Below are 23,458 nucleotides of genomic sequence, written 5' to 3' on the forward strand. Positions count from 1 at the left end.
TCGGGTGGTCATTTATAACAATAGTCCTTATGTGAGCTCGCTGTGACATCAGCCTCTTCCAGCACCTTATTGTTTGGCAATCCCAGCATGAAATTACATGGAGCGTACCATTTCCCCACAGAAGAGTCAACGTTCCAAGGCGAGGTAATGAAAGCCAGAGGAGAGGGAAGACGATTCAATCTTGGACCGCGTGATGTCACGCGGTTTTCGAGGGATAAACACGATCGGTCTTCCAGACAGCTCGGTTTGCGCAAGACTCTCATTCTGATTGTCTATCATGTTTCTCGTGAAGCTCATAATTACGACAATGTCAGGAGGCACATCTGCACAAAAGAAAGACTGCGGTTTGCTTTGATCAGTCTAATTTGCTCTCTCTCTCTAAGAAGGGTGAGAACTTGTGCAATTCGGGTATGCGAGTGGAAGCGGAGCGGCGAGAAACCCAAAAACAACACAACGCAATTAATCCCCGGCGCTATTTCAAATTGTGCAACAGATATACGTTCACTGTGTTGGCTGGAGGTTCGCGTCTGACGAGGGACAGGAGTAAAGTATGAGTGGTTAAAAGCTTTGGGGTATTTGAGGGGTAAACTGGGGGCGGATTAAAGTTGTACTTCGATAAACAGAGCTGCTCTGGTGGCCAAAATAATCTCATTAGTTGATTTAAACCACAATAGCAGGCCGAGACAGCTACAGATAAGAGCGCTGCGACATGTACTACGAGGGATTGCGGCACAAAAGCCAAAGCCTTTCCGCTTGACAAAGACAAGAGCCTCTGTAAATGCTTTTCTGTGCTCTAATAATTTTGTTTTGTTTTGGTTAAGTTGCCCCCCCCGCCCCCGTTACAGAATGAAATAGCTAGATAAGAGGATAAAGCCTGACTTCGGGGAGATCCCGTAAACCTTTCCGTTCCCGTCTGCCTCGGCTGTGCTTTTTGTTTACTTACTTTCAAAAATGTTAGCACGCTAAAATGTCAAAGTAATTTGAAGGCAAACGCGGTGACATTATACCTGTGGAGCACGTCAGCATGCCGGGATCACAACTTTACTCCAATACAGCTTCACAGTGCTGCTGGGTTAGCAAATGCTTTGCTTCTTTTGCTATTCCATTTTGCTATTCCATTAGTCTGAGTAGTACTAGTAGATGTAGTAGTAGTAGTAGTATTAGTTGTGATTGGTTTAAAGAAATGCGTACAACCCAGAGTGTTTCTGCCCTCGTAACAGCCGGTGTATAGTTTGTGTGGCTCTCCTGCAACGCCAAATAACACCAGCAGGTGTCGCATTACGCTGGAGTTGAGAGTTGGGCAGCTCCGATGGAGACACTTCTTCTCTTAATGAGCTCGTTGTCAGCTGTACGCCGCGTCAGAGTAAAGCACGAGAGTGGAGTACTCTTTACTTACCACGACTCTCCTCGCCGACCGGCTACTCCGGAAAGCTAACTTTATTAAATATGTACCAACAATTCATAGTTTGCTCTTCCATCAGTGCTTAGTCAAAACAATAAAAAATGCGAGAGCTTTTTTTTTTTTTTTTGGCATAAAAAGTCTCATAATAACTCCAAATTAAGGATAGTTTCGAGACCGCGTTGGCCCTTCCTCCAGTTCACCGAGCATCGCAAAAAAGAGAAACGACTCCCACGTTTCTGTCAGCGACAGTCTGCAAAGTCTGCAGTCACGTGAGCCGCCGCGGGGAACGGCTGGACATTTCACATGGAAGTGAAAGAGACAGTACAAACAAGAAATTTGTGTTTCTGATCAAACATTTAGTTAGAAAACACAGCTTTTGATTGCAGATATGTTTTTCATAGTCGGAACCCGTCTCGTGAACAAAGCCGCCTCTGTTTACGGAGAGGGGCGAGCGTGTTGCCATGGGCTCCAACATCTGTGTGCAACATCTGTGTGTTTCTAACCAATCACCTCCACATGATAGTTTGGTCTTTTCCTTGAGAAACGCTGGCAAGCTTCGCATTTACTGAGCTCTCTTTTTAAAAATCAATTGCAAAATCACTTCGGCTGCAAGAGACTGCCGAGGTCTGCACGACAAACTTCAGATGCAACGCGCTTCAAATATATTTTAGGCATAATGTATGCAAATTATTAAAAGGCCTTCAAGTTGTAAAGTCTTTTTTCTTTGTTTACTGGAACGTGTTACCTTAAACCCAAGGTTGAAAATGAATCAGGGACGTTGACATGACTGTAAATTAAAACCATATAACCCCTCCCAAAATCACTTCCCAGATCTCGTCAAAAATATTTATGAAGTATGTCATTCAAATTATGCTTCTTTTTTTTTTTGCAGTCTGCAATTTGCTTGTAATTTGACTTGGACGTTTTCTTACATTTCCCTGTCAAAAAACTTTTAGCGCTAACTATGCAACATGGGGGGGGGGGGTATCCTTAAATTTAACCCTTCCATTGTCCTCGGGTCAAAATGACCCGCAGCTGTGTTCAACCAAGTTCTATTTTATTTTCATATTTTTGGGGATCATTGGTGACGAGGAGGCTGTGAGGGTTTCTTTAAAGAATGATGACCAATGATCCCAAAAAATAAAAAAATATAGAAATAAAATAGAACTTGGTTGAACACAGCTGCGGGTCATTTTGACCCGAGGACAACGGGAGGGTTAAGCCCAAATTGTGATTTTATATGTTATATTAACCCAGAAGAACAAATAATTCATTGTTCATTTTGTAATTCATTTTGTAATGAAATTATGTGTCTGAAGATTTTTTTTTTTTATCAGAAAATGTCAAATCCTCATCTTAAATGCTTACAAACTAAGAATCAAATGTTTAAGTTTAAAATATCTAAATTTAGACCACAAAAATATAATAATAATTCAGATTAAACATCTGGGATACTCAGGATAAATGATCAGTTCTGGCAGAAATCAAACCAACATTAAGCCGATCAAATTTTGCTCCACCGATCATGTGCCATCGATGCCAGAAATGACAAGAAAGGTGCCGGCTAGGGCAGCAAAATTGTCTTTTTTTACATTTTTTTTATCATTGTTAATATTATTTTAAGTCTTTTGTGTTGTTTTTGGAAAGAATAGGTTATAGAGGTTGTTCAATTAAACAACAATTAAAGCTGGGTTTTGATTAAGGGTCCCTCAACAAGTCCAAGGGCCCCAAAAATTGGCAGTTTTCCAAAACACGCAGGCTGTTTCTAACATGAAATCAGCTTCTTTCTCGCGTTTATTTTGGCCCATTTTTAATGAATTCAGGGAAACATCATTCCTCCACGAATATCGAAAAGGACTGTAGAACTTTGTGAGAGCGAGAGTCATTTGTAAAACAGGATACTGGCCCCTTTTTTTAAAAAAAGTTTTAAGTCGTGCTCCAGAAAGGCTTGAGGCTGCAAACTGAGGATGGAGGACTCGACGTTGATTATTATAATACATCAGTGGAGCAAATGTCACGCAAATTTGCGGTCGTTCAAATCATATAGACCCAAATAATACGGAGTGAGCCAAAATCTTTTGGGACTGGAGCACCTGAACAGTTGCCCCATTTAATACCGCCCTGAACAGCAGCTCACAGTTTTTAGGTCTGTAAGTTTTGAGCCACATCACTATTGTCTTTAACGTTGAACAAAACCAAGCGAGGAGGCATCAAAAAACAAAACAAAGCGACTTTAGCGGTGAGAAACTTTTGGCTGCCGCTTTACCGAAGGAACGTTTTGGTCATCGGACTTGTGAAGGAATGCACCGGCTGCACAGACTTCTGCTTGTTAAGTTGGACATTCGGGTGCAGGTCTGAAGCGAGCGGTAGAGCTAAATGTGCGTTATAAGCACACTCTCTCTTTCACACACACACACACACACACACACAATGCAATAAAACTGTCTCGATTTAACGGGATGATTAATGCCTCTCAGACTGCTGAATGAAATATGAGGTAATCTGACTCCCTCCATGCCAGTCAAAGCATGCCCGACATGAGGGTAACCCACATCCTGCTCGCATGAATAGGGAGCTTATGCCATTCTGTGTCGAATTTTGCACCACATAGTAAGATAAATAATCTTTAAACACTAGAAATAAAGTGTTTGATAGTCATTTTAGTTGCATATTTATATGCCATGCAACTCCGAGGATTCATTTTAAAGGTTGTATGTGTTTTTTCAGGGACCGCCGGGGTACCTAGACAGGAAACGGTGACTTAACCGATGGACTTAACAGCACCCAACTGATAAAAGACACCCTAAACAGGATATTAAACAGCTAATAAACATTTAGAGGCATGTATGTTTCCCTTTAAATCCGTCCCAGGCATCTTGAGGAAAGTGATTGTTTGAATTTCCACGGGCTGTTGAGTGCGCGCTGTCGACCACATCTGATGCCTGTGAGTCATGTGGAGGTGAGGTAATAACGCCGTGTCATTACGCTGGTAATTTGGGGGTGGCATGAGGGACTCTTGAGTGGTGCAGCACATTAAAACACGTGTGACTGAGGCATGACACGCGGCACATTTCTCAAGTCACTCAAACGTAAGCTTTGAATTTTTAAAAAAACGAACCCAGATCTTCGTGTGTAAAAAAAATAAAAAATAAAATAAAAAGATGAAATGATTAATCCGGAGATTGGTTTTGCGCTGCTTTTAGCTGTGGTGGTTAATGTGGTTGTTGATGAATGCCAATGGCTGAATAATTATGTGGGCAGGTGCTGGAATCTCTGGCTTTCGTTTGCCAGCACCGATTTGGAGCAACAAGTCCAAGCTGGAGTTTTAACATGCTCCTCCACATACAGCTTCAAATATGAAAATTGAACATGAACAAAAACTGAACATAAATCAATAAATGCCAAAATACACCATGTATAGTAGTGGATGTCAATGGAGGAGAAACAAAATGGCTTAATCGCCAATAAATAAATAAATATATAAATACAGAAACCAGAAAGTTAAGAAATAAAATTAAAATCTGAACATCAATGCAGGATAAGATATTAAAATGTATAAAACAACATTTAGAGGACGTCTATGGATTAAGTTACGAATATGACTTAATCATTTATAAATACATCAATGCTGAGGTTGATAAATAAAAACATATAATTAAATAAATAAAACAATAAAATCTACTAATCATTAAGACATGAATAAATATGCATGGCATTAATACATTTTATGATATATTTTACATAAAATAAAAACATAATTAAATAATCAATGGCGTAAAAATAATTTGTGAGATTAATGAGAATTTATCATTTGCAAGTTTTTGCACATTGCAGATCGAGTTTGTTTTCAGCATTTCTGCATTTACAGTTGGCAAATAAAAAATGTAATAAATAAAATAATAATAGCTGAAATACTGTAAATACAGAAATGAATCACGAAATGCATAAAACAATGTAATTAATCTGGATTTCTATGAAAATATGTTTACATTTCTTTAAACACATCTCATTTTTCTTATTTCTGTATTTCTTCCAGTATACAGTTATTTAGTTATTTATACATTTGTATATTTCTTCCTTTATTTGTTTATTTATATACATTCTGAGTCTTTTATTTAGGCAGGTGCCACTTAACATCAGTCAAAAATAGAAATACACAATAAACTTTGAAAAAAAACGTAGCAGAAATGAATACATGCAAATGATAAAAAAAATAAATTTCGTAAATAATCGACCTGTATAATGACTTATTTCTACCTGTTCGAACCGCGTGTACCTGACTTGTTCAGCCTGCTGCAGTTCCTACGGTGTGCCAACAGAGGTCGCTTAAAAACTCACTGCTCTCCAGACACCGAGAACAAATGTACACGCTTTGGCTGTTGTCAGAAACAGCTCAGCACTTCTGCTGCTGTCTCTGCTTTGGCTTTCACTGGATGTTCACAAGGGGTGGGGGGAGGTGGGGGAGGAGGCGGGGGGGCAGTTCGGAGCTCTAGAGACGGAGAGAAGATGAAGTGATGTGAGGATCTCAGCATTGCAACACAACCGGCTGCATAAACCCTCGGCCAAGGACACCGATATGGCAAAAGATTCCAGTTGTAGCTCCTTTTTAGTCGTTCGTCGGCTGGGCCGTAAATCTCAGAGTAAAAAGGAACCAGCTTGTGTCTGGATGGACTCCTGTGTGTGTGTGTGTGTGTGTGTGTGTGTGTGTGTGTGTGTGTGTGTGTGTGTATGTGTGTGTGTGTTTGGATCTCCAGCCAAAGCATGAAAAGGCCTCACCGGGGATCTGGATGGCTGCAATATGAGAGGTCCAAGAGGGAGTATAGGGGAGGCCAGTACACCGCTGTGAGATTATACGGGGTTCAATAAAGTCAATGTTTCAATACCATGTAATGTTAAAACACTCCATTACAAGTAAAAGTCCAGAATTGAAAATGATACTTAAAGTCTCCCTTCAAGGTTATTGTTCACTCACTTTAATGTTGCCTGATGGTGTGTGTGTGTGTGTGTGTGTGTGTGTGTGTGTGTGTGTGTGTGTGTGGATATGAGGTGCATTGCTTTCGAATAGGGATTTAAAAAAAAAAAATTTTAGGTATTGCCTTTAGTGCAAAATGATCATTTCATTTTAATTTGCCTCCACTTTTGGTAATTACTCTCTGCTAGAATCCAGATTGAGCAATTGCGGTTAAACTCAGCCGCTTCGGGTAAAAGTCATGAAAACTGAAAATGACCAGAAAAACATAGAAAAAAAAAAAAAAGTATAATTGAGCAGGTTCCCCCCCCCCCCACCCCCCCCACCACCACCACCACCTTACAGGCTGAGGTTCACCTCACTCCCCATGTTGTCCACACACTGCTGCTTCGGTGGCCAGTTTTTCACTCCCATTGTGGTTCATAATATGAAAAAGAAAGTGGACTTTTTTTTTTTTTGCATTATCAAAACACCTGAAACAGGATAATCAGTTACATTTTACCAGGGCTGAATGATCCAGCTGCAGTTTCTTTTTCTATGACTGGGGGGCAGAGGTGGTCACCTATAGAGGCTGTATTGTGTGTCCATTATTCCCCCTTCTTGCAAGAGCGGCCCGAGCGGCAGTAAATCCATTGTCGTGGGCTGTTAACCAGCATGTGTTGTTAAACTGAAGGGGCCCAAATGGTGCTCATTAGCAGTCTCTCTTCACGCTGAGGCGATAGCAGGAGTTTTTTTTTTTTATTATTATTTTTTTACATTTATACAGGTCGACTACTTACCCTCTGAAAAAGCCAGGGGCCGGGCCTCGTGATGCTTCGGGGATGTGCCGTGTGAAAAATGCATTTCCTCACGTGGTGAGTCACTCTTAAACCGAACAGTAGTAGTTGTTGCTCTAATACCACCGAAGAGGCATGAAGAGTGGGCGCTTCAGCTGTCAGGCTGAACTTACTACCAACACTTCATCTTTTTTCAGAGAGGAGGGGGGGGGGGGGTAAGTAGCTGCTTGAACTCTCCGCGACAAAACCCCTAATGGACGGTTTTTTCCACAAATATTAAAAAGTAATGTGATATTTGGTTGTGTGTACTGTTTTTTTTTTTTTTTTTTTTTTTTTTTTTCTAAGCCCAAAGCCTAGAAACAAGATGGATTACTCTCAGACTTGTAAATGTATCTGCTTGCACATCTGTGGCTTTTGGGGTCTGCGATGGTCGGACGCCAGGACCATCTGCATCTCTGGTATTAAGTTTTGATGCTGTTGTGGAAACAGAAAAACCATAAACAGAGTTCTCTGTTGTCTTCAGACTTACAATTTCCAAACAAAACAAAACAAAAAAAACACACGAGCCGCAGAAGACGGTCGCGTCCCATTAAAAGGACAAAACCAGAGTTTGTGCATACTTTACTATAAATATACTTCAGCTATTTTTCCGACAGTTTGAAAGGATGCTGTCGTGTTTTGCAAAATCCATTCTCATTTGTGTCTGGGTTTTTTTTTTGTATTAGAAAGATTGCACTGATGCATGGCAACTCATTTGCACACAGCAGTAAAAGCATTCAACGTTTGTACTTAAGGTACAGAAAGACAAATTCAAAGCAAAATGTATTAGTAAAACAAAAAAAAAGTAAAATTGCTCACTCTGCAAATTAAATTCCTTCAGAAGAGATTAAAACTCCAACAAGCAACACTTTTATATAAAAAAAACAAAACGTGTTCTTTAATCACTGATGAAGGCCACATATTTTCCCTCTCCTCAGTGCATCCTTCATATACTCATATTTCTACGGAAGCAAAAACTGCTGCCACAAATTTAGACTGTGGAGTAAAAAAAAAAAAATCAAAATGTTCCTTATAAATAGTGTCATAGAAATATATAGTAGCATTAAATTAAAAGACTTTGAAGTTGCGCTCCTGTTTGACTGAAATTATTTAACCGTTTTCCACCGCGGAACCGTTGTTAGTGAAGAAAGGTTCCCCCCCTCTCCCCTCTCTCTCGCCGGAAGTGTTAGATCGTAGTACATGCTAAACAGCTGGCAGCGGAAGGTAAACAGAAATCTTGCTCAACATGGCAGAGGTAAGCTAACGATCAATTTAAAGCTGATATTGTTCCACGTGTCAGTGCTGTTTGAGCGTTTTATCCGTGATGTGACGAGTTTCGGGTGTTTTTTTTGTCTGAAACACAGACGGGGGGGTGGAGGGGGGGAGGCTCGGTTCCGGTTGCTAACCCGGTCGGAGGCTAACTTAGCTCGCTAAGGCAGCTTCTCCGCTAACAAGCCGACAACATATTTAAATCTTATTATTGTTTTTTTTTCCCCGAGGAGACGAGCTCAGTTGTGACCTAAAATTCAAAACATCCCCCTTTATTAATTTAAGTTACGTTAAAGCATTTGTTGTTGTTTGTCGTTTACGTTTTATGTTTTCAGGATTTTTTTTTTATTTTTTTTTTTTCCAGCTTTATCGCCCGGTTTGAAAACATTTGTTGGAATATAAATAAATCAAAATAAAAAAAGTCACAATGACGATAGTAGATTTTTATTTGTAGAGAACCTTTCATAGAAGAAATGCAGCTTCGCAGCGAGAGAACCACATGAAACAGATTTATAGGAACATTTCAAAGTATAGAAAAGAAATGGCATGAAGGAGAACAGATCAAATGCAGGAGAACAGATGAAATGCAGGAGAACAGATCAAATGCAGGAGAACAGATGAAATGCAGGAGAACAGATGAAATGCAGGAGAACAAATGAAATGCAGGAGAACAGATCAAATGCAGAAGAACAGATCAAATGCAGGAGAACAGATCAAATGCAGGAGAACAAATGAAATGCAGGAGAACAGATCAAATGCAGAAGAACAGATCAAATGCAGAAGAACAGATCAAATGCAGAAGAACAGATCAAATGCAGAAGAACAGATGAAATGCAGGAGAACAGATGAAATGCAGGAGAACAGATCAAATGCAGGAGAACAGATCAAATGCATGAAATTAAACAGTTAAAATATAAAATGAGCAACATGCATTTTAAAGATTCGAAGTGCAGGAGAGCTTCAAGAGTAACTAGTTACAGGCTGATGTAAAGAGATATGTTTTTATCTTTCTTTTATCTCATAATAATAATAATAATAATATTTGATATCTATACATGTTTGCTGAGAACCTCCAATAAACCAGGAGCAGATGATCTCAGTGTTTCTTGAAGGCTCACAGTTAACCAAGTAATCAAATCTAATACGTTTCATTACTTTAACTTTCTTCTTTTTTTTTTTAAACTGCACTGTAACTTTTATCTTATTTTTATTTTAGCTCGCTTAATGGTTTAATCACCGTTTTCTTAATTGTTTTTAAATGTCCTTTTCTTTTGCCTGATGTTTTCAATGGTTTTACACGAAGCTCTTTGAATTGCCTCGTTGTTGAAATGCGCTCTACGATTAAACCTGCCTCGCCTAAAAACATTTATTTCCATGATTTGTGAAGATTATGGGGGAAAAAAATTCAGTGCTATGTTTTTGGTTTTGAACATTTGAGGCAGTATGAAGAACTCGTGAGAGGTTGAATGTCACTATACATCCAATGCGCAGTGGATTTTTCTTTTTTTCCCACAACAGTGAATAAATTCTAGAGTCCTGGTGAATTTTTCTTTCAATTTCTGTCTTTGTAATTCACCTTTCAAAGTGGCCTCAACCCACATGCAGCCTGAATTAAAAGGGCACCGAGTACAAAGCTGTTAGAAACCCAAAATACAAAAGAAAATGACACAAAAATCTTTTTAAGATTCAAAAAAAATCTTCAGTAATAATTAACATTTTCTTTTAGTATGGAGCCGTTTGAGGTTTTAAATCGTGTTATTTCGCTGTTTGGACACAAAATTACAGCAGAAAAATGTAAGAAGAAAGCTGTAATAACGGTTATGTACGTGTAAATTATGAGCTTTTTTTTTTTTTTCTTTGAAAGTTTATGCACGCCGTGCACATCACCGCAAATATTCTGCAGTTTGAAGAATTTACAATCTACGCAAATATACGTCGGCACTATGAACCGTTTTTTTTTTTTTTTTTCTCTCGGCTCGTCTCCCGCGTGAAGCGTAAATAAATCGCCGCCGTTACGCTTCCACCGTTATGTCGCGGTCCGTCGTGAATCAACCGTTCCCTCCTTGTTTCCGCAGACTCACAGTTTGCAGGACATGCGGCAGCAGGCGGCCGTCGCTGCCAAAGTCTTCATTCAGAGAGATTACACCAACGGCACCGTGTGCCAGTTCCAAACCAAGTTCCCCTCCGAGCTGGAGACCAGGGTGAGTACACGCCGGTCGCACCTCTTACTCACAGACACTTATGTTTTCCGCGACCTCTCGTCTTATCTTTTGGATGAATTGACGCCGGTGTCGAGGCTCGTTTAAGGACTTGTGGAGAATAAGGAAAATATCGTCTCAATTTCAGGCAAGCGCGTTTTCATGTTATTTTTTTTTTGAATATCATCGTACGATTTAAACATTATGTTGTGTTCAGTTCAATTAAAAAAAAAAAATGTATATATCGCCGGATCACAACACGGGTTATTTCACGGAGCTTTAACACATTCAAATCCTTTAACTTTACAACATTATACAGAGGAACTCAACGATTCAACAATTCCCACAAGATAGGAGGAAAAAAAACTCCAACAGAGGGAAGGAAAAACTCCCTCTTAACAGGAAGAAACTTCCAACAGAACCAGGCTCAGAGGTGGGCGGAGCCATCTGTTAACTAAACCAGGCTCGGAGGTGGGCGGAGCCATCTGTTAACTAAACCAGGCTCGGAGGTGGGCGGAGCCATCTGTTAACTAAACCAGGCTCGGAGGTGGGCGGAGCCATCTGTTAACTAAACCAGGCTCGGAGGTGGGCGGAGCCATCTGTTAACTAAACCAGGCTCGGAGGTGGGCGGAGCCATCTGTTAACTAAACCAGGCTCGGAGGTGGGCGGAGCCATCTGTTAACTAAACCAGGCTCAGAGGTGGGCGGAGCCATCTGTTAACTAAACCAGGCTCGGAGGTGGGCGGAGCCATCTGTTAACTAAACCAGGCTCAGAGGTGGGCGGAGCCATCTGTTAACTAAACCAGGCTCGGAGGTGGGCGGAGCCATCTGCCTCGACCGGTTTGTCGGTGAGAGGAGAGCAGAGACAGAAAAGGACAGCATAGAGATCCAAAACATGAACTGTGACAGGAGACATCTGCAAAAAGAAAGAACAGAAACTACCCGATTTTTAAAGATGGATATATAAAGATTTTTACTTTTTAGGTTCATTCGATTTCGTTTTGTGTTTTTTTTTTTTTTTTCTGGTCGTTAAGCCTCGACGACTTGAAGAGCAGCTGTCCTCCCTTTAGCTATTCATTAAGTGCAGGTTAGTCCAAACAGCGACCGACCGTCGGTCCCACGCGTTTCAATTCACGATTGTGCTCGCGTTGACCGACTCGCTCGCAATGACGTTCACCAACGAGCAGGCAGACGGGAAGAAAAAAAACAAAATAAGAAAAGTCAAAACCGTAGAGCCTTGATCCTCGAGGAAACCCACGCTGGACTGGTTTTTTTTCCGCGGCTGACGGCAGACGTCGGTTGAGCCCCGGAGGAGGAAGACGGAGGTCGCCGAGACAGAGCGAGCTCACCGCCACATTAAAAAACAACTCGAACAGTTCGGAGTTCACAGGACGGTTTAAAAATAAAAATAAATGAATAAATAAATTTAAAAAAACGCTCAACGCCACATTAGAAGAGCAGCTTCACAACACTCGGCTCACACGCTGGTTTATTGGCACTTCCCTCTGGATTGGGTGGTCTCCCATGTTTTTCTGGTAGGATTCAGCTCTCACACACACACACACACACACACACACACACACACACACACACACACACACACCCTGAACAGTTTGACTAAAAGCCCCCCCCCCCTCCCCCATCATAAAAACTTCTCCCACATATATACTTTAACAATTTGCTGTAATCCCAGTTTTATAAAATACGCAGCATAATGCCGAACCGTTAAGTGTCTTCCTTTTCGGGACACTTATTTCATTTGTCACTCTGCGAGGACGTTTCGTGCGAGCCAACTTTTTTTTTTTTTTTTTTTGTCTGATCCCGGCTGACTTCTGCAGAGGGTTCGCACGCTGTAACATCACATCCTCGCAGACCGCTACGTTCCTCGGCGGTGGGAGTTTTTTTTTTTATTATTATTATTTTTGGTGGCTCTTTGCCGCTTCAAATATTTGGCAACTCGCTCGCCGAAGCGTTCCAGAGGGCGTGTCGTTAATTGATTGTTTCTCTGACCTGTTCCAGAATAATTATTCCCCCCCCCCCAGTTCACATTACATGAGGCGACGGTTACAGTTAAGAAAACGGCCTCTTTCTCACTCGAGTTTGTAAAAACCTGAAATTTTTTGCTAATATGGCCGCGGAAAAAGGAAAGACAAGAGAAATGTGGTTTCAATTGCAGCCTCTGTGGTTGATAATTCGTGGGGGGGGAGGGAGGGGGGAGATTGGGGAGGGGGGGGGGGGGTAAAGGATGGCGAAGACCAAACGCGCCTTCAGACCGCCGGTGCGTTGGAGCTTCTTGTTGCATTCCTCGGGCACGAAGGAGCAGAACATTGGACGGGTTTTTTAATTTCGGAGCTCTCCGGAGGCTCCTGGCTGGCTCGTCGCCTCGTCTGGTTTGGAGACGCCCGTCTTTCCCCTTTTCGCAAAGAACCGTTGTGGACTAGCGACTAGACCGATTCTAGCGACTGGTCGTGCACCCCCCCACACCCTCACCCTCCCCCGTCAGTGTCCAAACCTACATTTGACAATTTTTTTTTTGAGATACGGTAACAACTGAGGCGGTGAAACCATCAGCGGTCGTCCCGTCCCGTCCCCCCCGGACCGGCACCGTGTGTGTCCTGCTTTTTTTTTTTCCCATCCTTGTCAGCTATTAAGTGGAAACATTCACAGAGAGCACGGCCAAGGCATCCTAATCATCTCGGGAGGTGTTTTTCCAAACGCGTGGACGGAGGCCCAGCAGTTTTTTTTTTTTTCCCGTTGATGTACGAGCAGTCCGAGAAAATCCAGCCCCTCATTCATCTCGAGATGGAAAGAAAACGATCCGGTGCTAAAACGACGGCGTTTCCACTCGAATATCGCCATCCAAAGTAAAAAAAAACAAAAACCTCCTGGCTCCGTGCTGATTAAAAAAAAAAAAAAAAAAAAAAGTTTAACCCCCCCCCCGTCTTTGTGCTTCCATGTATTTCAGCTCGACAAGCAGCAGTTCGAGGAGACGGTGCGGATGCTGAACAACCTGTACGCCGAGGCGGAGAAGCTGGGAAGCCAGTCGTATATTGAAGGCTGTCTGGCCTGCCTCACGGCGTACACCGTCTTCCTGTGTATGGAGACTCACTACGAGAAGGTGGGGACACCTTTTACCTGCACAAACTGGTGCGCTGACAACGAGTAGGGGGGTGAAGCTTGAAACTATTTTTTTTTTTGGGGGGGGGGGGGGGGGGGGGGGGGGGGGAATACAAAATAAGGTAATAAGCTGTTGTTGGTGCCACAGTAGCTGCAGGGAACATGACCCACGCACCAAGTCAGTTTATTGTTGGGATTAAAAAAAAAAAAAAAAAAATCGCATCTTCTTCTTTGACATGTATAGAAATTTAATTTAAGTATTTCTTTTAAAGCTTCAGTGCTTTATCTAGTCAGTTTTCGGTACGTAAAGTTTGCGGGGTCGTGTCGAGGTCACATCTCAAAACGGATATATTTCTTTTCTTTTTTTTTTAAGAAAGAAACATTTGGTAGTATAAAGTATTAAAAAGATTAGTCAACCAGCAACGTCACCCGTCGGTTTGTGAACGGCCATTATGAAGCCTAGTTCGGAGCAGTTTGGAGCAGGAAATGACCATATTTGGACGAACTGGGAGGGGGGGGGCGCTGGTGGATCTGACTCGATCTGATTGGTAACGCGCCAATACTACGTCCCGCCCACCGATAGCTGTAACCTGACTGCACCACAGGCCTGTCAATCAAACAGACACGCCCCCAAAAACATGCCATTTTCTAAATAATAATAGTTATTTTCAGATGGACTGCCAGAAAACTACTAAAAGGCAGCGACTTTAGCTAACAACACCGAGATAACTCGAAAAAATGTTTTGACTTCAAATTTCATGAGAAGTTGAATGGGAGTCTGTGGAGCCGACCTCTAGTGGCACTCGGTGGTATCGCACCTTAAGGCACTTCTACATCGGCATCTTTTTTCAGACCACTTTTATATACAGTCAATGGCTTCAAATATGACTTATTTTCATTATTAAGTACTTTACTAATTGTTTTCTTGATTATTGCATGAATTGTTAGATTTTACAAAGTTTAGAAAATGACAAAGAATTATCCATCACAGTTTCTTACGGTCCAAGGTTACCTATTGATATCGCTCGCATTGTCCGACCAACAGTCCAAAACCCCAAAATATTCCATTTACGTCTATTGAAAACAAAGAGAAGTGGGACATCCTCACAATTTTACAAAATAGAAGCAGGAATCTTTTGTTAATTTTGAAGAAAAAAAATGACTTTACGCACTTAAAAGAAACTTATAGTCCTCAAAGAAGAGTATCAAAAAGTGTATTTGTACCGAAACTCATCACACGGGCTCGTATGAGGCGATACCCAGCCCTGGTAGTGAAGATCCATGAAGGATAGACAGAGGTTGCAGATGTTTTCTTGACTCCTGCATGAGGACACGTCAATGACTCGGTCCACAGTTGACAGTAGAGATGACTGCAGGTGGTTATCACTGACACTCGTGAGTAAGTTGTCTTGCTGCTCTGTGGATACTTTTAGTTTGGCCGAACACCGAGACAATTTATGACCTCTAAGAAAGCTCGATAATAAATATGATTTATCTCAATGTAAAATCCCATTTCGGTCGGAATGTAAATGGTTCGTGTGCATCAGTGGAATCCTCTAAATTAGTTTGTTTTAGAGGACGGGACGGAGCGGGGATAAAAAAAAAAACCCGTTTGGCTTGGTTTGTTTTTTTGTTTTTTTTATTTTTTTTATGTGGGCTCATAAAAGTCGGGTAATTTAAATGTACTGATCGTTACCAAAGTAATGCCGTCTGTTGTTCAGCTGTTCGGCTCAAGAATGCGTCGGGTTGGCCCGTCGGATCCGCCGGTTGCACTTAGTCAGGCGGAGATTTTGCTCGTTTTGATTCCAGGCTGTAACGGCATGAGAGGGGAAACTGTGCAACGCTACACGTGACCTTTTCTTTCGGTGAAATAATTTTGGCGGTCCGTCTGATATGTCAGTTATGAAACCATAAGCGCCGCTTTATTGTGATTTTTAATTGAGGGATAAAGAAATCCAAAAAATGTTTTTCCCCAAAACTGCCGCCTTGTAAAATGAAAATAAAAACAAAATGCAACGATTTGCAAAAAAAAAAAAAAAATCCCATAAACCCATATTTTATTACAAATAGACCAAATATAATATCGAGTGTGGAAACGGAGACATTTTATTGTTTTCATATAAAATAGGTGCTTATTTTTATTATTATTTTGATGGCAGCAACGCATCTCAAAATAGTTGTGACGGGTGTGTTTACCACTGTTTTTGCACCATTTCTTGTTTTAACAACACTCTGTAAAATGTTTGGGAACCGAGGAGACCAGTAGCTGGAGGTTGTTTTTTGTTTTTTTCCCTAAGGGACACGGTATCCCGTTCTTGCCTCTTTATATACGATCGTGCACAAAACTTCACGGCAATCCGTCCAATAATCTCAAATTGGTTTTTTGTGTGTTTTAAAAATGGGATCGCTGTTTCTTTCTTTTCTGTTTTAGGTTTTGAAGAAGATTGCGAGGTACATTCAGGAGCAGAACGATAAGGTCTACGCACCGCGAGGCCTCCTGCTCACCGACCCCATCGAGAGAGGCCTGCGAGTCGTATCCTACCATTCCCGTGAGCCTCAAACAAAGGAAAAAAAAAAAAATAGAAGCGGTCGCTACGTATTACCAAGGGGAAAAAAACAACAACAACAACCCAACAACCTTGTTATGCAGTAATAAAGGACGTACGGGGGAGGGGTCGGGGGGAGGCTACACCGGTGTGGGGAATTATCTCGGTCGACTTTTAACTTGTTTGAACGTACCCTGAGAAATCGGGAGAAGGAAATGTGGATGCAATCGAACCGGAGCTTTCGAGCAGAACGAGGAGCTTTCGCGATGACCTAATAGACGCGGTGATTTACAGGCCCCTTCTCGCCGCCGCTGACTGCTGGACGAAAATGGAAAGCAGCAGTCGGAGGCGGCTTACAGGAAATCCAGCGCTATGTAGGGATACCCTGTAAAAACGGCAGATAAAAGTTCCTATGTAATCCATAGCATCTGCATAAAATCAGCGGGTGTACCGACATCCTGTGTGTGTGCGTGTGTGTGTGTGTGTGTGTGTGTGTGTGTGTGTGTGTGTGTGTGTGTGTGTGTGTGACTCAACATCCCCAATTAATTGGACTTGGGCGGCACTAGGAGATTAGGGATAACAAAATATGACTGAAATTGTTCACAGCTGAGCTTTGTTCCCACTCTTGCCTATAATTTTACAGGACTGACAGCGATCTGGATTATTTCTGCCGACACGGCGGAGCTGCTGCGTCGACTCTGGAGGATTAACGGGAAACGTCTCACCTGAAAAGTTTTTTTTTTTTTTGTTGTTTTTTTTACATTTGAACCGAGGAAACGTTTTGTGTTTCACCATATATATTCTGGAAATATAGATTTTCCACCGTGACTGACTAGCAAAACCTTGATAACTTTTTTTTTTTTTTTTTATCATTGAAGTTGAATGGGAGTCTTTGGAGCCGACCTCTAGTGGCACTCGGTGGTATTGCGGTTTAAAGCGCTTCCCCAATCGGCTTCATTTTTCAGACCTGGAAGCCACGAACACTTTTCCATCCAGTCTGTGGTTGTATCATGTGGACTCATGCTAGCCAGGAGCCCTGTAATGCTTCCTGTAATGCTGGAGGAGTCGGTGGTATTGTTAGCGTACTTCCAAAACTCGACAGCACGATGAGCTCTTAAAAATGTCACCGCTAAAAGCGTGGACTATGAGCTCGTTAAAAAAAAAAAAAGAGTTCCAAACTACTCACAACAGCCACTGTTTTATTGCCAGTGTTTTTTTTTTTTTTTTTGTTTAAATGAAAAAAATGATGAGACTTGAAATTTAATTTACCTTTCAATCGAATGTGCATAACCTCGCTCCAGCTTCTTTTCCTTGACTGAACCCCACCAAGGTTGAGGTCACCATCTTCGAAGACAGAAGCCCGACCAGATAAAAGCTACACGGTGAGTCTCGTGACTTTTTATTTTTTATTATTTTGTATTTTAATTCCCTCTCCCTCCCCCTCGCCCCCAAACATAAAGAGGACTTTGTTATTAGAACCGATTTTTAATGCGGCGCCGTTAATCACATCCAGCAAAACACATTTTTTTTTAAAGGGTACAGATAAAACATTTTTTTTCCAAGGAGTCAAAGAGCAGTAATAAAAGTGCACCACCCCCCCTCCACCCCCCCCACCCCATTCCCCTCCCACGTGCCCCCGCTGCCCATCGCTCTCACGACGAATGCCTCCTCCGCATTCAAAGAGAAAAAGGCCACATCAAAAGTTTTTAAAGCCTTTTTTTGCATCTGTGAGTAATATGAGTGAAGTGCTTTCCCACCAGGAGGGCTGCTTCAGAAATTTATTTCAGAGGAGCATTCTGCCAAATTTTTTGGACCTCATGTTGCGTCTTCTGTCATATATTTCAATGATATATTCACACAAACTCAGCAGCTGAAAAGTGATGAAGTGTCCTTTTCAACACTGGAAAAAAAAAAATAAAAAAAAAAATCCCCCACTCTCCCCCCCCCCACCCCCGGCCCCGCCCGGCCCGGCCCCCCCGCAGTCACATGTCTTGGAAGTGTCTGCAATCAAACAATGATCACATTTGTTGTCCAAAAAAAAAAATAAAAAAAAAAAAAAAAATCCAGAGATTTCATGGATTCAGTTTGTTTATTAGACATTTTTGCCCGACGTGTCATATTTTAAAGTTAACAAGATCCTTTTTCATCAAATTAACAATATTCATAACGCTGATATTCTGCCCCGCCCTAATTTATGCACACTATTACGTTTATGCTGACGTATAAAACGATACCGGCTCTCTCGTTGCAATTTCATGATCTCAACATGAATAGTTTCCCAATCGCATACTATGTTTTTTGCTTTTTTTTTTTTTTTAACTTTTAGTACGGACTGCAGCTTCCCTTAAAAAGTATCTACTGTTGCGTGTAGTACGTGTACGATCAGGACGTCCTACTTCATCCTAAAAATGCGTCTTGAACTTTGACCTTCTCGGTCGTATCCGTAGCGATACGTTTTGAAGTAAAAAGAAAAAGGATGCGATTTGGAACGAGTACGCTTCCTTTCAACGTCTCTTCTTCTTCTTCTTCTTCTTCTTCTTCTTCTTCTTCTTCTTCCTTTTGTGGGCGGAGCTTTAGAGCGCCACCGACCGTCTCGGCGGCTCGGTAGATGTGACGTAACGTCCGCTGCGCAAAGGATTGTGGGTCAGAACAGCCCGAGTGGCACGCTGCAGAATACGACCGGGCGCGGTGGGAACGTCCCGGTACTGTCGGCATTCCTAACGCTGAACACGCTACAATTTGAATCGCGGTAATTCCTCGGCGGCCGTCGTTCCCCTGCGCTTATTTAAACTCGTTTTCTGAGAACGCAAAAAGAACCAAAAACCTTCCGGGACGGGTTCTGACCGTCGACCGCAGACGGGCTTCTCGCGCTTTCTTACATGGGAAACATCTTCTTCTCTGGCCGGACGCCTTTCCAGAGCACGTCTCGTCCCGTCAAACGGCTTCATTCTCCGTCACGGTGAATTCTTTCTTTCTCCTCTCTCCGAAAAACAGTTCGTCAGGGAAACTCGTTTTTAGCAACAAATCATGTTGGAAAAGTACTTTGTGCTGGACGGGACCCAGACGCTACCATCTGGGTGGGGGGGGTAAGACGTACCCTGTGGATGTTCTACCGGAGGACGGGGGGGGGGGAGGGAGGGGGGCTGTTGTGTTTGGCAACGCGTTTCGAGACCATCGACCTTTTGCGGATGGATAAACCATCTCGCCCCTCCGACTACCGTACGGACGCGTAACGTGGGGGATTCATCTTCTCCATTTTAAATTCCTGCCGAGCGCCCCCCTCCACCCTCTCCCCCGCCCCCCCCCCCCCCCCCCCCCCCCCCACCACCACCACCACCACCACCACCACACCCCCCGATTCGTATAACATGTCCTCTCCAGGAATGTAAACTCCGGGACTTTTATAAGTAGCTGTTGATAGAAGAGCTGCCACAGTGGAGAACAGAGTCTGAACCGCAGACCGAGAGAGAGAGAGGGAGAGAGAGAGAGAGATCTCCGTCCTTCGCCGGGTTTTAAGCTTCTCTAATCTGCCTCCGTCTCCTCCGGGCTCAGACTGATACGTCCACCTATTGGACCGACATCAGCCCTTTTTTTATTAGTCGAATTGGCCACGGAGTCCCTGCAGGAGTTTTTTTTTTTTAGTTTTCTCAAAAATTGCGATGTAACTTGCAGTTTTTAATTGAGGTTTTTTTTTTTTTTTTTTTTTTTTTTCAATTGCAGGAATTTGAAAAAAGTTCAGATCAAAAATTTTTATTTATTTTTTACTTTATTTATGTATTTTTTTTTTCATTTGCAGGAATTTGAAAAAAGTTCAGATCGAAAAAATTTATTTTTTACTTTATTTTTTTTTTTTCATTTGCAGGAATTTGAACAAAGTTTAGATCGAAAAATTTTATTTATTTTTTACTTTATTTTTTTTTTTCAATTGCAGGAATTTGAAAAAAGTTCAGATCGAAAATTTTTATTTATTTTTTACTTTATTTATGTATTTTTTTTTTCATTTGCAGGAATTTGAACAAAGTTTAGATCGAAAAATTTTATTTATTTTTTACTTTATTTTTTTTTTTTTCAATTGCAGGAATTTGAAAAAAGTTCAGATCGAAAATTTTTATTTATTTTTTACTTTATTTATGTATTTTTTTTTTCATTTGCAGGAATTTGAAAAAAGTTCAGATCGAAAAAAATTTATTTTTTACTTTATTTTTTTTTTTTTCAATTGCAGGAATTTGAAAAAAGTTCAGATCAAAATTTTTTATTTATTTTTTACTTTATTTTTTTTTTTCAATTGCAGGAATTTGAAAAAAGTTCAGATCGAAAATTTTTATTTATTTTTTACTTTATTTATGTATTTTTTTTTTCATTTGCAGGAATTTGAAAAAAGTTCAGATCGAAAAAAATTTATTTTTTACTTTATTTTTTTTTTTTCATTTGCAGGAATTTGAAAAAAGTTCAGATCGAACATTTTTATTTATTTTTTACTTTTTTTTCTTTTTTTTTAAGCACTACCTGATAAAGGAATAAATATGTATTCACTTCCTGCCGCGCGTCACAGAAATATTTGCGTTCTAATCTTTTTTTAGAGCCGTACTGACTGTAAATGCAGGTTTATTTGTGTTCATAAAGCGAGTTTTGTGTGAAAACACTTTACGCCCGAATACTTCCAGCACAGCTTCTGCTGACGACAATTTTTTGTGGCAAAATTACAGGAATTAAAAAAAAAAAAAATTGCAAATATTGCGCAGTTTGCTTGAATTGGCGTTAATTATTGTGACGCGATCGACATCTTTGCAGTGCGTCTTTCAGCTCGTTTGTTTTGGTTTTACCGCCCACATTTTTATTGTTTTGGCTTCGGTCACTCTTTGTTTTACGCAGAACAAAAAAAAACAAAAAAAACACTTCACACCATCTGCCTGGCATCAAACAGCAGCTAGTAAACCGTAAATGAAAATAACGGCAGGTATAAGCCTGTTCATTAGGTGCTTAAGAAAAAAAAAAAAAAAAAAAAAAAAAAAAAAAAAGCCCTGATCCTTCCCTCGGGTGTTGAAAGCCAAAATACAGCTAACAGCTTAAAAAAAAAAATAAAAAAAAAATAAAAAAACATCATTAAAAGTCTGTAGATCATAACGTGTCAGTCAGTGTTTACAACGTGTCTTGCCAAAAACAGGAATTGATATGATATTATGGAGGAACATTTTGCTGGTTTATTCCTGAAATTCAAAATCCTTTTAAGTCTATTTTTGGTCTCCACCAACTCATTAAAAAAAAAGATGCGTCTGTTTCAGCTGACTCGGCTATTTGCCGGTAGTTGGGTCGCGTACGCCGGAGTTTATCTGCTTTATGTCCGAAACCAGCTTTGAAATGAGGTTGGTTAAGAGCAGCGAGGCGAAATAAAACAAAAAAAAACAACAACAACAACAAAAAAAAAAATATAAAACGGTGAGCTAAAAGAGGCTAAAACGTGTTGAACCGAACCGCTAAGGTCAGAGAGCGGTAATTAAACTACACAAGCCCCCCCCCCGCCCTTTACATTACAGTTATTTTATCCACTCTTAAAATACTGTAGGAAATACGGATTAATGTGGCTTTAAATTTCCTTTCGATACGGAGAACCTTGAACAGATTTAAAACTCTTAAATCATGTTTCCAATAACCTGCGACGGCCTCGTACATTTTTCCAACTTATTATTCACGACGTTTTAACTCCTGGAAAGGTGTCACGTTGAAAAGTACAAAAAAAAAAGGAAAATAAAATTCTTTGAACTTACTGGCCTTTTGGGAGGCGAGGGGGGGAGGAAGGGGAGGAAGGGGAGGAAGGGGGTTTCTGGGAGCCGTCCAGGTGATGAAGGGGGCCGAACGGCGTGATGGATCGGCCTCTAGCGGGAGGACCGCACTGCAGAGAGAGGAAAAAAACAAAAAACCTACCGACAACTCGGCCCGGACAGCCGCTGACTTACCGAACGTCCGTTCAGGAAGCCGACGGAGACGAAGTCGGCGGCGTCCCCCCCCCCCCCCCCCCCCCCCCCCAAAAAAAATAAAAAAGACATTCTGCCGCCGATAAAAGTTTTCGTTTCGCAAACTCGTAAATTAAGGCCGCCCGCACACCAGAGTGTTTAGTGTCAGCGGGGGAATGTTGGACGAGGTGAAAACAGAAATGGTTTTCATCACGAGTTTGGTCTTTTTTTTTTTTTTTTGTCTGAAATGAATTTTTCCACCCTCCAAACATCATTTAAAAAAAAAAAAAAAAAAAATTTTACCGGCCAAACGGAGAGAACGTTTTTGAGTTGCTGCTTTTTCATTTTGTGAATCATCCCGAAGGACGCCCGCGCAGCACTTCGTTCTGAACGTGTCGCATTTCTGCTTCTTTCACAGAATAACCGACGAGCCGCAGCTGCTTTCCACAACGAAGACGAGTGTACGCGCAGCTTTTTGCCATCTGCGGAAGAGACAGACAAAGACGTGTAAATGCGACCGAATGCGACGGCCGTCGCGTTAGTCACTTCGGCCGCTTTATGTTTCCACGCGAAGGGAAAAAAAATGCGCCGCGTAAAGTTTCCCGTAGATTTTAAAATCGAGTAAAAATGCATCTCGCGTTCAGTTTGTTCGCCGGATCTCGCGACGATTTGTCCTTCCGGTTCAAACCCTTAAATCCGTGTCGCGGGTTCTGCGACGGTCCGCCGGGTGTCCTGAGCTTCGTCGTCAGACCGTGGACGCGCAACTTCAATGTTTCCGTGACGTGTTGCTGCATTTAACGCGTTCACGAGGAGAGTCCGTCGGCATTCATACTTTAATAATACTTATAATAAGTTAGTCTGAAAATAAGATGGAAAATACATTTTATAATGATTTATTTAAGTAATGCAGAAACACATTGGCGCTCCCGGTTACTATGACAAGTGGGACTGTGTTTGTGAAAACATTTTTTTTTATTTTTTTTTTATTCAAATGCCGGCTCGGTGTCGTGTCGCTGACTAATCCAGCTGTTTTCATGCAGCAGCTGTTGCCGGGCCTGCGGCGGCCCAGCACACACCTCGGGGAGGACCACCCAGACCTGCACCCTTAACACTGCGTCTCTACAATCTATCCCTGTCCGACAAATATATACCTGCATGTTCTGTACAGAGCATCCTCCGTGACCTTTGACCT

The 23,458-nt window shown here is 41.5% G+C and overlaps 1 protein-coding gene across 8 annotated transcripts in view; it reads left to right on the forward strand.

Moving 5' to 3' along the window:
• Nucleotides 1-8,361: 8,361 nt before the first annotated feature.
• Nucleotides 8,362-23,458, forward strand: part of LOC138208295 (golgin subfamily A member 7-like) — a 23,737-nt gene continuing 8,640 nt past the window's right edge. For 4 of the 8 annotated variants that reach the window (XM_069166082.1, XM_069166079.1, XM_069166080.1 and 1 more), the window contains exons 1-5: nt 8,362-8,441; nt 10,531-10,656; nt 13,618-13,770; nt 16,201-16,302; nt 17,646-17,697. In XM_069166082.1, the coding sequence (XP_069022183.1) occupies nt 8,433-8,441; nt 10,531-10,656; nt 13,618-13,770; nt 16,201-16,302; nt 17,646-17,687 (432 nt within the window). In that variant the 5' untranslated portion in view covers nt 8,362-8,432 and the 3' untranslated portion in view covers nt 17,688-17,697. The other 4 variants (XM_069166077.1, XM_069166076.1, XM_069166078.1 and 1 more) reach the window with 4 other exon arrangements.

This window comes from Embiotoca jacksoni, unplaced genomic scaffold (genome assembly GCF_022577435.1).
Source record: "Embiotoca jacksoni isolate LCO1_2020_lvr unplaced genomic scaffold, fEmbJac1.0.p SCAF_37, whole genome shotgun sequence".
Lineage (NCBI taxonomy): Eukaryota > Metazoa > Chordata > Actinopteri > Embiotocidae > Embiotoca > Embiotoca jacksoni.